Source organism: Pantherophis guttatus, chromosome 16 (assembly GCF_059756535.1).
Source record: "Pantherophis guttatus breed Tessera chromosome 16, ASM5975653v1, whole genome shotgun sequence".
In the NCBI taxonomy this organism is placed as follows: domain Eukaryota; kingdom Metazoa; phylum Chordata; class Lepidosauria; order Squamata; family Colubridae; genus Pantherophis; species Pantherophis guttatus.
The window spans coordinates 10,600,757-10,618,377 of record NC_142078.1 but is presented as its reverse complement, the minus strand read 5'-3'; the positions used below and the strand labels follow the sequence as shown (position 1 = coordinate 10,618,377).

The 17,621-nt window shown below is 46.6% G+C and overlaps 1 protein-coding gene across 1 annotated transcript in view; it reads left to right on the top strand.

Annotated features, from left to right (window-relative positions):
• NIBAN2 (niban apoptosis regulator 2) overlaps positions 1–17,621 on the top strand; it is an 83,583-nt gene that overhangs the window by 37,268 nt on the left and 28,694 nt on the right. The window contains exons 2-5 of the mRNA XM_034435695.3: positions 5,565–5,695; positions 10,751–10,879; positions 13,281–13,386; positions 16,281–16,448. Of these exons, the coding sequence (XP_034291586.2) occupies positions 5,565–5,695; positions 10,751–10,879; positions 13,281–13,386; positions 16,281–16,448 (534 nt within the window). The remainder of the gene's footprint in view (positions 1–5,564; positions 5,696–10,750; positions 10,880–13,280; positions 13,387–16,280; positions 16,449–17,621) is intronic.

Sequence of the window (17,621 nt, the reverse complement as noted above, 5' to 3'; positions counted from 1 at the left end):
CGAGATTCGAACTTACTTTAATTGCAGACAGCTGGTGTTAAATTACAGTGCTTTAGTGCAGAGCTATCCAGGCTTATTGCACTCATATTGCAATGTTTGTCTGTAAGCAGATCTCTGACGTTAACAGAACAGAGTAACAGAGCTGGAAGGGACCTTAGAGGTCTTCTAGTCCAACCCCCTTTTCTCAGGCAGAAAACCCCCAAACCATTTCGGTTTAAAAACGGTTGTCCAATCTCTTCTTAAAAACCTGGAGCGCTCACAACTTCTGGAGGCAAAGTTGTCCCACCGATTAATTGTTCTAAGTTAAATCCGTTGAGATAGTTTTGTCTATCAGAAGACAAGTTTTGAGATTAAGCAAGCGCCACTCACCAATCCCTGTCATTTAAAGCAAACAAACCCCGATGCCAAATTTTTAGTATAATGGATCGGGGTGGACACGGTTGGCTTTAAAGCAAACTCGCAGATGTATTAACATCACATTTCTAGGTCCATAGTTCTGCCGTTAGCTCATACGACCTGGGGTGGTTTATTCGGTGGTAGGGAAATCAAACTCTTGAGATCTGTACACTTCCTCATTCTTTACACTTTTCAGATATTAATCCATATTGCTGGGCAGGGAGCACTCTGTCTGTTTTGAGATGTTTTGCCTTCTGGCCAGAGGTACCAAGGAGGCTATCTGGGCAGGGGTGAAATCCAGCAGGTTCTGACAGGTTCTGGAGAACCAGTAGCGGAAATTTTGAGCAGTTCAGAGAACCGGCAAATACCACCTCTGGCTGGCCCCAGAGTGGGGAGGGAATGGGGATTTTGCAGTATCCTTCCCCTGCCACGCCCACCAAGCCACGCCCACCAAGCCACGCCTCCAAAGCCACACCACACCCACCAAGCGATGCCCAGAGAACCGGTAGTAAAAAAAATTTGAATTCCACCACTGGTATGTATGTAAATATCAGGGGTGCTATTCAGCAGGTTCTGACAGGTTCTGGAGAACCGGTAGCGGAAATTTTGAGTAGTTCGGAGAACCGGCAAATACCACCTGTGGCTGGCCCCAGAGTGGGGTGGGAATGGAGATTTTGCAACATCCTTCCCCCAGGAATGGAGTGGGAATGGGGATTTTGCAATATCCTTCCCCCAGGAGTGGGGAGGGAATGGGGATTTTGCAGTATCCTTTCCCCAGGAGTGGGGAGGGAATGGGGATTTTGCAGTATCCTTCCCCTGCCATGCCCACCAAGCCACACCACACCACGCCCACAGAACCGGTAGTAAAATAATTTGGATTTCACCACTGCATCTGAGTCCCTCACTTTCCTCCGACAGCTGCTTTGCCCTACCGGGCATGGAAGTGGATTGTGTTGTTTTTTTTTAATTTTGTCAAGAACGTATTTATTTATTTATTTATTTATTTATTGGTTCGATTTATATGCCGCCCTTCTCCGGAGACTTAGGGCGGCTTACAATGCGTTAAGCAATAGCCTTCATACTTTTTGTATATACCTGCTTAGTAGGGCTTTCGGCCTCCCCAAGCAGTGTTCTTTTTTATACAAAGTATTAGGTGATACATATAAGTATAAGCATGAATTGAATACATAAAATAGATACAAATAGAGGAAACATTAGGACAGGGATGGAAGGCACGCTGGTGCGCTTATGCACGCCCCTTACAGACCTCTTAGGAATGGGGTGAGGTCCACAGTAGACAGTCTAAGGTTAAAGTTTTGGGGGTTTGGGGATGAAACCACAGAGTCAGGTAGTGCATTCCAGGCATTGACCACTCTGTTGCTGAAGTCGTATTTTCTGCAATCAAGTTTGGAGCGGTTCACTTTAAGTTTGTATCTATTGTGTGCTCGTGTATTGTTGTGGTTGAAGCTGAAGTAGTCATTGACAGGTAGGATGTTGTAGCAGATGATTTTATGAGCTACGCTTAGGTCCTACCGAAGGCGGCGTAGTTCTAAATTTTCTAAACCCAGAATTTCAAGTCTGGTTGTTGTGAGCAGAGGAGTGGAGGACTCTTCTTGTGAAATATTTCTGGACATGTTCAATTGTATTCATGTCCGATAGGCAGTGAGGGTTCCAGACAGATGAGCTGTATTCAAGAATCGGTCCAGCAAAGGTTTTGTATGCTCTGGTTAGTAGTGTGATATTACCGGAGAAGAAGCTACGCAAGATTAGGTTGGCAACTCTTAATGCCTTTTTGGCGATGTTGTGACATTTCTCGAAATCATTTATTTCTTTGATTTGGAGGCTCTGCTTGCTTTGCAGTTTTGAGTTAGGAATGCAGCCTTCGCTCTTTCTCGTGGAGGGGTGGGGCGGTTGGTGGCCACGGAAGGAGTGACTAAGCTGGAATTTCTGCAAGCAGAAGTGACCCCTGAGGAGTCACCATGACTTCATGTCTGTGTGTAGCCCAAGTATTGTTGTTTGCACTCAGAGTGTGTGACATGTCTTCTCGAAATGTTCTGAACTATAGCTCCCAGCACCCAGTCACTGAGAGTCGATCCTTTGCAATAGCAATAGCACTTTCATACAGCTTCACAGTGCTTTTACAGCCCTCTCTAAGCGGTTTACAACTTCAGCCTCTTGCCCCCCAATAATCTGGGCCCTCATTTTACCCACCTTTGAAGGATGGAAGGCTGAGTCAACCTTGAGCCTGGTGAGACTTGAACTACCAAATTACAGGCAGCCGGCAGTCAGCAGAAGTAGTCTGCAGTACCGCATTCTAACCACTGCGCCACCGCGGCTCATTAGCAGGAAAGCGATGAGTTGCTTTCGGTTTGATGCGTGTGAACGGTGTATGTCTTAATGTGGATTGTTTCCAGTGTCCCTTTTACATCGGAGCCGGGGTCTGGGTTTAGGGATACTTCCACACTACACGTAGACCTCAACTTATGACCATTCGTTGAATGACGGTTCGGAGGTAAAACAGTGCTGAAAAAGTGACTTGCAACCAGTCCTCCCACTTACGACTATTGCAGTGTCCTGTGGTCATGCGATCAAAATTTGAAACGTGGGTTTTTTAAAAACTCTCTAACCCTCTTATCATTCTGCCTGTCAGCCTTGGAAGCCATATTAGGCCAGAAGCTTCCATGCTGCCTCCTTCTCATGCGTGGGAGAGGAGGAGAAGAGGAGCATTTTCTGGAATGCTGACACTGCCTACTTCCTGGCTACCCCTGCTTCTAACTGAGAAAGCAGATACTTGGAGAATGGCTTGGGTAAGAAGGAACAGGAGGAGGAGGTCCTTGTTGGTCTCTGAACTTGGTGGTTTCTATGCCAATGTTTCATTGCAAAACTAGGTAACATCATCAGTGCTGGAAAGGAATTAGTGGAGTGGAGGAGGAGGAGGAGGAGGACGACAACGACGACTGTGGGCAGTTGGTGCTCTCTGAACTTGGTGGTTTCCATGCAGATGTTTCATTACCAAACTAAGTAACATCATCAGTGTTGGAAGGGAATGTCTACAGTGGTGTGGAGAGAAGGAGGAGGACTGTGGGTAGTTGGTGCTCTCTGAACTTGGCGGTTTCCATGCAGACATTTCATTACCAAACGAGGTAACATCATCCATGCTAGAAGATAGAGCAAATCTAATTCCCTTCTAGCATTGACAATGTCACCTACCATGTTTCCCCGAAAATAAGACCTTGTCTTATATTTTTTTGAACCCTGAAATAAGCACTTGGCCTTATTGCCATGCGCTCAAAAGCCCTATTGGGGATGTCTTATTTTGGGGGAAACAGGGTAGTTGGGTAAATGAAACATCTGCAAGGAAACCACCATGCTCAGACAGCACCGATGGCCCCAGAATCATTGTCCTCTTTCTCCTTCTCCCTCCCACCCATTTACCTTCTAGCACTGATGATGTAACCTAATCGGGTAATGAAACGTCTGCAGGAAAACCACCAAGCTCAGAGAGCACCGAGGACCCCACAGCTCAACCCTGAGCTACAAATCTTCTCGTCTATCAGTTTACTTGCCCCTATTTGATTTAAGTGCAAAAACGCTCCTAAATTCCACCTAGAATTTCTGCAACATTCCTTTCTCCTCAGGTAAGAAATTTCAAAAGCAATACTTCAATCATCTAATTAAGTAAGGAAAACACCAATGCCTGGCACTCCCCTTTAAACCAATAAAGAAGGGGGGGGAATTCCCGTCGGGAATAGGGAAGTGAGGGGTAGGCCGCAGGGAGTTCCCTCCCTTTCACTTTAACATCCCACCGGGTTGTGCAATATCTCACAAGCTGAGCGAGCGACACAATGTCTGCCTTTTGCGTTCCGTTCACAAGCTGGTTGGGTCCCTGCAGTTTTCCCTGGGAAGTTTCTGCTGCAGCTGTTTCTGTGGCTGTTGATTTTATATTTATCCATAAGTCTAGACTGCCTTTCCAGATCTGTTGTCCTTTCCTGTTGTGTAGCCTGAGGCAGCTGGCATCTATGGTGTCCCAACGCACTTCAGAACCGCGTTTTTGTAAGAACAGGAATCTTAGCTTGGAACCGGAGGGACTCGGTTGAAATGTGTATTCTGGCGATTGGTAACCATGGTCAATTGACTTGCATTATTTTTTCTTAGGCAGGGCTGTTGTTAGAATCTATATGTATATATATATATATATATGTATGTATGTATGTAGGTCTTTGGTTGTTTGGGTTTTCTCCCGCGTAAAATTGGAAGTGTCTTGGCGACGTTTCGACAAAGTCTCATTCGTCATCTTCAAGCTGGTGCTTTTGGCTTCGTGCTTCTAGGAGCAATGTGAGATCCATACATAATTTCAAAATGACCATCAGAGCATTAGTATTTCCAAATTATTATTAACCCGCTCAGATACTAATTAGTTAGACTTTCTACTCCTAAGTTGTGATGTTTCATCACTGGAAGTTTTTAAGAAGAGACTGGACAGCCACTAGTCTGGAATGATATAGGGCCGTGATGGCAAACCTGTGGCATGCGTGCCACAGGTGGCACACGGAACCATATCTGTGGGCACGCGTGCATTGCCCTAGCTCAGCTCCAGCACGCATGCACGCACCGGACACCTGATTTTCGGCTGTTTCCAGCCTCCGGAGGGCCTCTGGGGAGGTGGGGAAGGCAGTTTTCACCCTCCCCAGGCTCCTGGGGAGCCTGGGGAGGGTGTAAAACAGGCCAACTGTGCCCACCGTGCCATCAAGTGCCAAAAGCAGGGGGAGCGCGAGGGTGGTGGGTAATGCACGCATGTGCCGGGCGCATTGAATTATGGGTGTGGACACGCACATGCGCAACCCCCCCCCCGCTTTTGGCACATGACAGCAAAAAGGTTAGCCATCTCTGATATAGGGTCTCCAGCTTGAGCAAGGGGTTGGACTAGAAGGCCTCCAAGTTCCTTTCCAGCTCTATTCTGATTGATTGATTGATTGATTGATTGATTGATTGATTGATTAAAGGTCTTTGTTCCAGTTACTATTTAAATCTGAGCTTGCTCGGCTTCCAAACTCCAGATAAGGGTGGGCCAGATTTGCTTAGACCGGTGTGTGTGTGGGTGTGGGACTTACACGTGGACCTCCAACTTCTGTCCCTTCTCATGTAAGACTTTCCTTCTCACTTTGCAGGGAAGACAGAGAAGATACTGACGGAGTTTAGCCAATTCTACCAGGAACAATATGGCCTTGCCCTGTTTAACAGCGTCCGCTTTGAGATCGAAGGGGGAACGGCTCCACAAGCCCAACTATTGCATCGCAAGGTAAGTCAGACTTGACGCACCACCTCGGGGAAACCTGTTGAGAAATAGGTTCTAAAGCTGCCCTCTCCCCCCCAAAAAATCTAGTTGTTCTTCTTCTTCTTCATGAGGGTTCCTCAGGGAAGTCCTCGGGTGGAGGAAGGAAGGATTTGGAGGCGTCCCAAGTTTTATCGTACGAGAGGGAGGCGATCGTGTCTTTCCGATAACGATCAGAGACATTGTCCCGAGGGTCTTCTGAGAGACGGTACAGGCGTGTGAGGGTACAGATGAGGAGGAACGTGTGTCGCTAGGAGGCAAAACAGAAGAAAGGGTGGAAGAGATGCGCAAGGGGGCAAAGAATGGCTTAACCAGGGTTGTTGAAAACAGCGGTGTCCACACAACCACCTTGTCGAGTTTGTGGGTAGAGTTAACCTGTGTTTTAGAACAGTTTAGTGCTTTGAGTAAACTTCACTTCTTTGGTTGGGAGAACCTAGCAAATGAGTGAAATAATTCTGTTTGAAGAGCTGATGGTGAGATGGGATTTAAATGAGGTGGCACAAGTGGTGGGCTTCAAATAATTTAACAACCGGTTCTCTGCCCGATTGCTGGGTGGGCGTGGCCATGGTGGGCATGGCCTAGTTGGCCTCCTGCACCATCCTGGGAGCAAAAACGGGTTGTGGAGGGCCCGTTTTTCACCTCCCCAGGCTCCAGAGGCTCTCTGGAGGCCGGGAATAGGCCCGTTTTCGCCCTCCTAAGCCTCTGGGAGGCCCATTTTCCACCTCCCCAGACTCCACACGCTCCCTGCACTTACCTGGGATCCAAAACGGGACGTGTGGGGACTCCTGGGAGGAGTGGGGAGGGGCCAGTCAATCATCGGAACTATCGGTTCGCTGAACCGGATGTAAAATTAACATCCGGTTCCCCTGAACTGGTACGAACCAGCTGAATCCCACCCCTGGGTGACACCTTCAGGTTTAGTTCAGCTTCTGCTGAGCATCTGGGAACAAATTTTTCAGCATCAAAACAGAAATGGTTTCTTGAGATTTGTTTCCCAACTTTTTTTTTTTATTTGTATCCTGCCTTTATTATTTGTACAATTAATTCGAAGTGCTGGACATACCTAATACTCATTTCTCCTCCTCTTATTTTTCCCTGACAACAACCCTGTGAAGTGGACTAGCTGAGAGAGAGGGACTGGCCCACAGTCATTCAGCCGTCTTTTGTGCCTAAGGCAGGACTAGAACTCGCTGTCTCCTGGTGATTGACCCAAAGTCACCCAATCTACTTTCATGCCTGAGGTGGTATTAGAATTTACCATCACCTGAGGATTAGCCCAAAGTCACCTAACCTACTTTCATGCCTGAGGTGGTACTAGAACTCACTGTCTCCTGGTGATTGGCCCAAAGTCACCCAACCTACTTTCATGCCTGAGGTGGTACTAGAACTTACCGTCTCCTGGAGATTGTCCCAAAGTCAGCCAGATATATTTCATGCCTGAGGTGGTACTAGAACTCCCTGTCTCCTGGGGATTGGCCCAAAATCACCCACTTAGCCATGAAAGGCGAGACTAGAACTCACCTTCTCCTGGTTTCCAGCTTGTGCCTTAATCACTAAACCAAGCTGGCTCTCAGATTGGTTTTTACCCTGAATTTAGACTTCAGCGTTTGTGGGTTTCCTAATCACCCCACATCTAGTTTTTCTCACGATCAAGGGAATGGGTTCAAGGCATTCTAGACTTAAATAAGGCTGGGTTCTCCAGCCAGGGCACAGAAAGATTGTCTTGTGTGCACCTGGGCCGGGTTGAAATTAGAGCCGGCCAAACAGACTTCGCTGTTCCGTTGTTTGTATTGTCGGCCGGTTCATTTCCCCCCACCATTTCCCTCCCCCCCCAAAAAAAAGGGGGAAAGAAAAAATAACAGAGGCGGTGATTATTCTTCCCAGCTGATCTTCTGCTCTTTCTTGCAAATGTAAACAGCCTAAGTGCTTAATTGCAAACTCGGCCTGTCTGCCAAGGACCAGGAGACGCCCAGATGCAGACTGCAGGCGTGCAGGATTCCGTCTGCCCCGGGTTTTTAATCAGGAGGGATGCTCCATTTTCTAACCCCATCGCATCCGGATGACCAGCCCTTGGGGGGCAGACAGGCCTCCAGCATATTACGCTAACAATGACAGAAATCAGGGGTCCCAAAGCCACGGGCACCATCCCACTACCAGGCCCTGGTCTATTTGGAACAGGGCCACCACTTGTGTGGCCTGGTTCCCTTCCTGCGAAGATTGGGTACCACTGATTTAGCCGTGGTGACACAGTGGTTAGAGTGTAGTACTGCAGGCTACTTCTGCTGACTGCCGGCTGACTGCAGTTTGGCAGATCAAATCTCATCAGGCTCAAGGTTGACTTGGCCTTCCATCCTTCCTAGGACCCAGATTGTTGGGGGGGCAAGAGACTGACTCTGTAAACCGCTTAAGAGAGGGCTATAAAAGCACTGTAAAGTGGTATATAAGTTTAAGTGCTATTGCTATTTAAGTGTCATACCTGTCCATCTTTCCCCCTTTCTGTGCAGTAACACTTGTCCCCCCAGTACAGGTAGTCCTCGATGTATGACCACAATTCAGATGAGAATTTCTGTCGCTAAGCAAAGGCGGTTTTGCAGGGAGCTGTGCCTGATTTTGCAAGCTTTTTTTGCCCGGGTTGTGAAGTGAATCGCCAAAGTTGTTAAGGGAATCCCACGCTCATTTATTTGGCATGTCCAAAGGCAGTTGGCAAGGTCGCAAATGGTGACCTCCAAGGCAGTGCAACCATCAAAAGTGCAAGCCAATTGCCAAGTGTCCAAATTTTTAATCCCATGACTGCTGGGAGGCTGTGCCAGTTGTAAAAGGGGATCCCATGACCCCGGGGCATTGCAACCATCATAAATATGAATCCAGGCAGAGTGGTGCAGTCAGTGGCCTAGAGGTGGAGCTCTCGCCTCACAATCAGGAGGCTGTGAGTTCGATCCTAGGTAGAGGCAGATATTTCTCTCTCCGGGCATGATGAGAACGTATCTGCTGAACAAAACTCCACTTTGGCAACAGGAAGGGCATCCGACCATTCAAACACTTCGCTAGCTCCATTCAGTTACCCAGACTCCACCCCGCAAGGGATTATGGGGTCGTTAAAAGAAGATAATGTTAAATAAGAGCCTTGGTAGTACAGTGGTCTAAGGCACCCTGTTATTAAGCTGGTTATTAACACAGCTGCCTGCAATTTACTGCTGGTTCGAATCTCTCCAAGGCTCAAGGTTGACTCAGCCTTCCATCCTTTCTAAGGTAGGTGAAATGAGGACCCAGTTTGTGGGGGCAATAAGCTGACTTTGTATAAATATACAAAAGAATGAAGGCTATTGCTTAACGCATTGTAAGCCGCCCTGAGTCTCCAGAGAAGGGCGGCATATAAATCAAATTAAAAAAAAAAAGAGTCCAAATTTTGATCACTTGACCACAGGGATGCTGTAACGGTTGTAAGTGCGAAAAACGGTCACAAGTCACGTTTTTCTGGGCTGTTGTAACGTCGAACAGTCACTATAAACGAACTGTTTCAGTTGGACACTGCCTGTACAACTTTTTTTTTTTTAAAATCTATGCAAGCTAAAATAGACAGTTGGATATTTTGAGGACTCAGATTTATTTATTTATTTATTGTCATTTGTTTCTAACCTGTTTATTAAGCTGTCCCAGGACGGATGAAACTCTGCAAATATTTGGGATTCCCCCTATCTTTCCCCCCCCCCCCAAACTGGGCAATGCTATTTTTGAGCGTGCTTGTGATCTTTGAGCTGTCCCAATATTTGCAGATAATTCGGATTTTGACTCCGTCCCCCTTCCCCCCCTTTCTCAACACAACTTCCTTTCTTTTGGCTTTTGATTGTTTTATTCTTCTTCCCCCGTTGGTGGCTTTAATGTTTAGATTGCCTTTTTAAGTAGTGGAAGTTAGAGTCTGGATTTCTTTGGTGGTATCAATAGGAAGGCGTTTAAAACAACATGTATGCCCCTTGGCAAGGGTTGATACCTCAAAATAGATTCACTGAAAATAAACCAAACCCAAAATAAATGTGGAACATTACAAAAGGCATCAAAAAAGACAACTCTTTTTTTTGGGGGGGAATGGAATGGAATGGAATGGAATGGAATGGAATGGAATGGAATAGAATGGAATAGAATAGAATAGAATAGAATAGAATAGAATAGAATAGAATAGAATAGAATAGAATAGAATAGAATAGAATAGAATTGCTTAACGCATTGTAAGCCGCCCTGAGTCTCCGGAGAAGGGCGGCATATAAATAAATAAATAAAAAAAAGAATAGAATAGAATAGAATAGAATAGAATAGAATAGAATAGAATAGAATAGAATAGTGGATAGGATAGGATAGGATAGGATAGGATAGGATAGGACAGGACAGGACAGGACAGGACAGGACAGGACAGGACAGGACAGGACAGGACAGAATAGAATAGAATTCTTTATTGGCCAAGTGTGATTGGACACACAAGGAATTTGTCTGTGGTGCATATGCTCTCAGTGTACATAAAAAGAAAAGATACATTCGTCAAGAATCATAAGATACAACACTTAATGATAGTCATAGGGAACAAATAAGCAATCGAATCATACTAGGAAACAATATAAATTGTAAGGATATTAGCAACAAGTTACAGTCATACAGTCATAAGTGGAAGGAGATGGGTGGTGGGAACGATGAGAAGATTAAGTAATGCAGACTTAGTGAATAGTTTGACAGTGTTGAGGGAATTATTTGTTTAGCAGAGTAATGGCATTCGGGGAAAACACGACAACATTGTGTCTAGTTGTTCTGGTGTAGTGCTCTATAGCATCGTTTTGAGGGTAGGAGCTGAAACAATTTACGTGCAGGATGCAAGGGGTCTGTAGATATTTTCACAGCCCTCTTTTTGACTCGTGCAGTATACAGGTCCTCCATGGGCTGCTTGTAGCGTGCCAAGGTCCCCCAAAGTCATTCAGAAGTGTCCAAGAGAATGTCTTCTCCAGCTCACGGTGTTTCTCCTTCTCTATGTATCTCAAGGTACCTCTGGAAGACCGGATCATCTTCTCAGGCAACCTCTTCCAATACATAGAAGAAAACAAGAAGTGGAGGAACCGTTTCAGCGTCGTACCCCTCAATTACGGGCTGGTGCTCTACGAGAACAAACTGGTGAGGTTCTGGATTGTTTCATCAAAGCGAGCTTGGGTTGTTTGGTGGATGGAGAAGGAGAAAAACCAAGTCTAAGGAGACTCTCCATCATTCAGGTCATGGTTGTCCCAAAGGTGCTTTTCCAGAAGGCAACTGGACTTTCTTGGGTTTTTTTTCCCCTTAAAAACATTTCACTTCTCATCCGAGAAGCTTCTTCGCTTCTGAAGTTCTCAAGAATCAGAACCGAAAGAAGCTTCCAGGAACGTAAAAACAAAGAAAGTCCAGTTGCCTTTTGGAAAAGCATCTTTGAGATGAGAAAAACCAAGCCATTTTTCTTTTCTTGATTGGTACCCAAGCATTGTGAGAGATTGTTTTCCCAAGCAACTCGAGGGATGGCCACACCAAAGGACTCTTCTGCCCAAAAGGAGATCCTCTAGAAAGAGGCTCAACTCCTCCTCACTTGGCCAGCTAATAGATCATCGGAAGGGACGGATTCCCTGGATTGTTTTTGATTCATCGATGTTAGTTCAGTCCTTCTTCCCCTCTTTTTCTTAATCACGGAGGAGATTCTTTTTTAAACAAAAAGAGGAAAAAAGCAGGGGTGAAGTTCTCAAGGGAGGTGGAGCTTCTTTCTTACCAATGGACCAAGAGGGTCTTTAAGGATCCTTTCTGGGTACAATCTTTTCCCCAGATATCAGTAGCTTCTTAACAGATCACCTGAGTTGGAAGGGACCTTGTAGGTCATTGTCTAGTCCAACCCCCCATCCAAGCAGGAGACCCTACACCATTTCTGACAGATGGCAGTCCAGTCTCCCCTTGAAAGCCTCCAGTGATGAAGCTCCTACAACTTCCAAAGGCAGCTTCTGTTCCATGGGTTGATTGCTCTCAGTGTCAGAAAAAGTCTTTATTTCTTGGTTGGATTATTTTCTTATTAGTTTCCATTCATTGTTCTTTGTCTGGCCTTCAGGTCCTTTGGAAAATATCTTGAGCCTCTCCTCGCCCCTCAAAAATTGGAAAACTGCTATCATGTCTCCCCTGGTCCTTCTCTTCACTAGACTAGCCACGCCCAGTTCCTGCAACTGTTCTTCATTTGTTTTAGCCTCCAGACCTTTGTTCATTGTAGATAAATTCAGATTAACAGAGTTGGAAGGGACCTTGTAGATCATCTAGTCCAACCCCCTGCCCAAGCAGGAGACCCTACACCATTTCTGACAGAAGGCAGTCCAGTCTATTCTTGAAAGCTTCCAGTGATGAAGCTCCCACAACTTCCGAAGGCAACTTTCTGTTCCATTGGTTGATTCTTCTCACTGTCAGGAAATTTCTCCTTATTTCCAGATTGAATTAGTTTCCATCCATTGCTTTTTGCCCTGCCTTCAGGTGCTTTGGAAAACAGCTTGACCTTCTCCTCTCTGTGGCAGCCCCTCAAATATTGGAAGACGGCTATCCTGTATCCCCTGGTCCTTCTCTTCACTAGACTAGCCATGTCCAGTTTCTGCAACCGTTCATCGTATGTTTTAGCCTCCAGTCCCCTAATCATCCTAGTTGCTCTTCTCTGCACTCTTTCTATAGTCTCAACATCTTTTTTTATAGTGTGGTGACCAAACTGGATGTACTTCTTGGGTCATTCAGTTCCAAGAGAAGACCTCAGGAGAAATACTCATTTTTTATTATATTATTATTATTATTATTATTATTATTATTATTATTATTATTATTATTATTATTATTATGCCACTGGAAAAGTACAGGCTGCTAGGGTAGCTATGATAGACCGAAGAGATCCATAGTACCAGTAGGGAATGTTGTAAATTTGCCAAGGGCACTGAAAACGAAGGCTTGAAAAGGAATTTTCCAACAGCCTGGAAATTAGTAGGCGGTTTCGGACATAATTGCGTTGAACATCTAGACCAGTGGTCCCCAACCCCCGGTCCGCGGACCGGTGCCGGGCCGTGGAGTACCTGGCACCGGGCCGCGCAGCGGCCGGGGGCCATGATCGCTGCAGCGGCCGGGGGACATGATCGCTGCAGCGGCCGGGGGACATGATCGCTGCAGCGGCCGGGGGACATGAACGCTGCAGCACAAAGGCTCCTGGGCCGTGCGCAAAGGCTCCAGGGAAGAGAGCCCCGCGCAGGTACGCACGTGTGGCCCAAAGCTTGTTTAATCAAAACAATCTGATATATAAACAATCAATGTGTCGTCGCGAACAACGCCCCCCACCCCTGCGCACGCTCAGCGGGCCACGGTAAAATTATCAAAGGCTGATTGGTCCACGGCGATAAAAAGGTTGGGGACCACTGATCTAGACGATCTAAAGTATGAAAGCTCAAGGGGAGGTCATTAGCATGAAAGCTTTAGGGGAGGCCATTAGTGGCAGGAATGTTGACCGCATGAAAATTATATGTTTATATGTTCCCATCTCTAGGCCTATGAAAGAAGTCTTCAGCCCCGAATTCTCATCAACAGCGCTGGCTATAAAATCCTCACCTCCCTGGACCAATATTTGGAACTGATCGGCAATAACTTCACAGGTGAGTTCTACTTGGTGTATCCCAGCTGCCTGGGATGCGGGATACTGACATTTAACAGATAAGGCTGATTTTTAGCTTAGGACTGGGATGTCAAACTCAAGGCCCATAGGGACCTGTTTTCACTGGCGGAGAGCTGCAGGAGGCCGTCGTGGCTAAAAACGGGGCCCAGGGGGCTGCGTGTGGCCGTTTTCACCGGCAAAGGCACTGCCACTCAAAACAAACTAAAAAGAAAACAAAAGGAGAAAAGTGTTCCCCCTTTTGCATTTGAGCATGCAAGAAGGGGCAGGGAAAGAGAAAGGGAAAGAGGAAAGACAAAGAAAAAGAAGGGAAGATGGGAAGAGAGCAAGGAAGGAAAAATAAGGAGAGAGGGAAAGGAAGGAGAAAGAATGAAGAGGGAAGGAAAAAGGAAGGAAGGAAGGAAAGAAAGAAAGAAGAAAGAAAGAAAGAAAAAGAAAGAAAGAAAGAAAGAAAGAAAGAAAGAAAGAAAGAAAGAAGAAAGGAAGGAAGTAAGTCTAACACATTCTATAATTTTGAGGTGCTGTTGAACAAGGAAGGAATGAACCAACAAATGAATGAATGAGGGAGGGAATGAGGGAGGGAAGGAAGGAAGGAAAGTAGGAAGGAAGGAAGGAAGGAAGGATAAAGCCCAACAAATTCTATAATTTTGAGATGTTGCTGAGGAAAGGGAAGGAAGGAAGGAAGGAAGGAAGGAAGGAAGGAAGTCTAACACATTCTATAATTTTGAGGTGCTTTTGAACAAGGAAGGAATGAACAAACGAATGAATGAACGAGGGAAGGAAGGAAGGAAGGAAGGAAGGAAGGAAGGAAGGAAGGAAGGATAAAACCCAACAAATTCTATAATTTTGAGATGCTGCTGAGGAAAGGGAGGGAGGGAAGGAAGGAAGGAAGGAAGGAAGGAAGGAAGGAAGGAAGGAAGGAAAGGAAGGAAGGAAGGAAGGAAGGAAGGAAGGAAGGAAGGAAGGACAAAGTCTAACACATTCTATAATTTTGAGGTGCTTTTGCACAAGGAATGAATGAGGGAAGAGGGACAAAGGACAAAGACTACAAATTCTTTAATTTTGAAGTGGCCTTGAACGAGTGAGTGAGGAGGGAGGGAAGAAGGTTATAATGAGAATGAGGGAGATCTGAGGGAAGTCCTGCCTTAGCACTTGGCCACCACAGGTGCCCCCGACACAAGTGACATCTAGCTGGCCATGCCCACCCCGGCCATGCCCACCCCCAGCACCCCCGAGGTCAAACACAACCCTGATGTGGCCTTCAATGAAATCGAGTTTGACACCTCTGGTTTAGCAGGTCCAGCCAAGAATTTTGTTGAAGCTCCTCTTGCAAAGGTTGGCACTTTTCCCGCCTCTTCGGCTGCCCACTTGAAAGGGAAATTGTTTGAACTTGGGTTATCTGAAGGCCACTTTAGAACCTGCAAGGAAGGATCTGTCAAGGATGGTCAGTAAATAAAACGCACTTCTCGAGTGGCCCTCCAGGCAGCTGAAGATGTGAGCTTCAAAAATTCTCAGGGTTGCATGCCAAGAAAGAAATAGAATATAAGGTAGATATTTCTTTCTGAGCTGCGTCTGGGAGATTTGGCATAGAAAGATGGAACAGAGAATCATTGGCAGTTAGAAAAGATCTAACTAGGGACACGGTGGCTCAGTGGCTAAGACACTGAGCTCGTCAATTGAAAGGTCGACAGTTCAGCGGTTCGAATCCCTAGTGCCGTGTAACAGGATGAGCTCCCGTGACTTGTCCCAGCTTCTGCCAACCTAGCAGTTCGAAAGCACCTAAAAATGCAAGTAGAAAAATAGGGACCACCTTTGGTGGGAAGGGAACAGCGTTCCGTGCGCCTTTGGCATTGAGTCATGCCGGCCACACGACCACAGAGACGTCTTCGGACAGCGCTGGCTCTTCGGCTTTGAAATGGAGATGAGCACCGCCCCCTAGAGTCAGGAACGACTAGCACAGATGTGCGAGGGGAACCTTTACCTTTACCTAGAAAAGATCTAAGAATAAAATAAAATAAAATAAAATAAATCTTTGAAGTCATCTCCTCCTCCTAGCAATGCATCACAATTTCAGTTTTCCTGATACAGGTACTCCTTGGCCTACAACCATTCATTTAGCGACCGTTCGAAGTTACAATGGTACTTCGCTCGCTCGCTCGCACGCACCATCCATACATGCGTGCAACATCAAACAACATGGCAATTCACTTGTGTGTGCCGTCCACACATGTGTGCAGCATCCAAAACCCAGCGATATAGGACGGGACTGCGCCCGGGCGGGTGGAAGGGGGTGGGTCCACCTGCAGGTCGCCACTACCGGTTCGCCTGAACTGGTCCGAACTGGCTGAATACCACCTCTGGTTACATCCTTATGTATGGCTTCTGTGGCTAGTCCTCTATTGCAGGGGTCCCCGATCTCCGGCTTGAGGACGAGCGACGGGCCATAAACCGGGCCACGCAACCAAGCGAAACCCCATCTGTAGGATGGACCTTGCACCCTCCAATCCACGGAAAAAATCTCTCTCCGTGGAACTGGAGAACAGTTGTGGGCCACGGCTCTATTAAAATACAGAGGGGCTTGGCCTCCCCGTGACCTACACATGACAAACATCTGGTGGAAAGAGAGATTCCTGTCTTGTTAGAGTCCCAGATCCTGCCAGATGTGTTTGCTTCTTTGCTCTTCGCTCCCGAATCTCTGGGGAAATTATCATTCAGTCTGGAATCTCCATCTGGCTCACACGTGTCCTTCGACCACACTGAAACAGGAATATCCGGATCTCCTGTTGCAAGCATCACGCTCGGACTTTGCTGTGCTCAAGTGGTGGCCGGGTTGCTCATCGCGTGTCCGTGTCTTTGTTGTTGTTGTTTCCCCTCCAGGTTCTCCATCCAAATCGAGTCATGGTTCCATCATCAAGTGTCCCACCCAGTTCCCCATCATCCTTTGGCATCCTTACGCTCGCCATTACTACTTTTGTGTGATGACCGGCAAGGAGCAGGAGAAGTGGAAGGCTATTTTTCAAGATTGCGTGCGCCACTGCAACAATGGTACGTACAACGGGACACATTTGTCGGGTGGGTGTCCTTCTCCTCCCTTTGAAGGACGTGTCTCCTTGTAGACCACCTTTGCTTCGCAAATCTGACAGGGTTGGCCGTAAAGAAAGACCCCTTCCTCTTGGTTCGACATGTAAGGAGAACATTTTGAGTAGTCTACATTCTGATAGTTTCTTAGATTGGATGGCTTTTTTCCCAGGGACAGGAGGAAACTTCTGCTTCTGTTGGTATTTTGAACAAGAGAAGCTCGACGTAGGGTCTATATGTGGCTCATAGATCGGTTCCTATCACACAGATAAAAGCTACAAGAGCCGTAGTGGCACAGTGGTTAGAATGCAGCATTGCAGGCTAATTCTGCCGACTGCCAGGGTTTCGATCCTTACTGGCTCAAGGTTGACTCAGCCTCCCATCCTTCCGAGATCGGTTAAATGAGGAGACCCAGATGGTTGGGGGCAATAGGCTGATTCTGTAATCTGTTTATAGAGGGCTGTAAAGCACTGTGAAGCGGTATATAAGTATGCTATTGCTATTGCTTCCTTCCTTTCTTCTTTCTCTCTCTCCCTTTTCTCCTTTCTCTCCCTCCCTTTTCTCCTTCCTTCCTTCCTTTCCATGGTGATACAGTGGTTAGAATGCAGTATTGCCGGCTGATTCTGCTCACTGCCAGGAGTTCGATCTTGACCAGCCCAAGATTAATTCAGCCTCCCATCCTTCCAAGGTTGGTAAAATGAGGACCCAGATTGTTGGGAGCAATAAGCTGACTCTGTAAACCACTTAGAGAGAGCTTTAAAACCTGTGAAGCTGTATATAAGTCTAAGGGCTATTGCTAGTCCTTCCTTCCTTCCCTCCCTTTCTTCTTTCTCTCTCTCCCTTTTCTCCTTCCTTCCTTCCTTCCTTCCTTCCTTCCTTCCTTCCTTCCTTTCTTTCTTTCTTTCTTCCTTCCTTCCTTCCTTCCTTCCTTCCTTCCTTCCTTCCTTCCTTCCTTCCCATGGTGATGCAGTGGTTAGAATGCAGTATTGCCGGCTGACTCTGCTCACTGCCAGGAGTTCGATTCTGACCGGCTCAAGGTTGACTCAGCCTTCCATCCTTCCGAGGTGGGTCAAATGAGGAGCCAGATTGTCGGGGGTCAAGAGGCTGACTCTGTAAACCGCTTACAGAGGATCTGCAAAG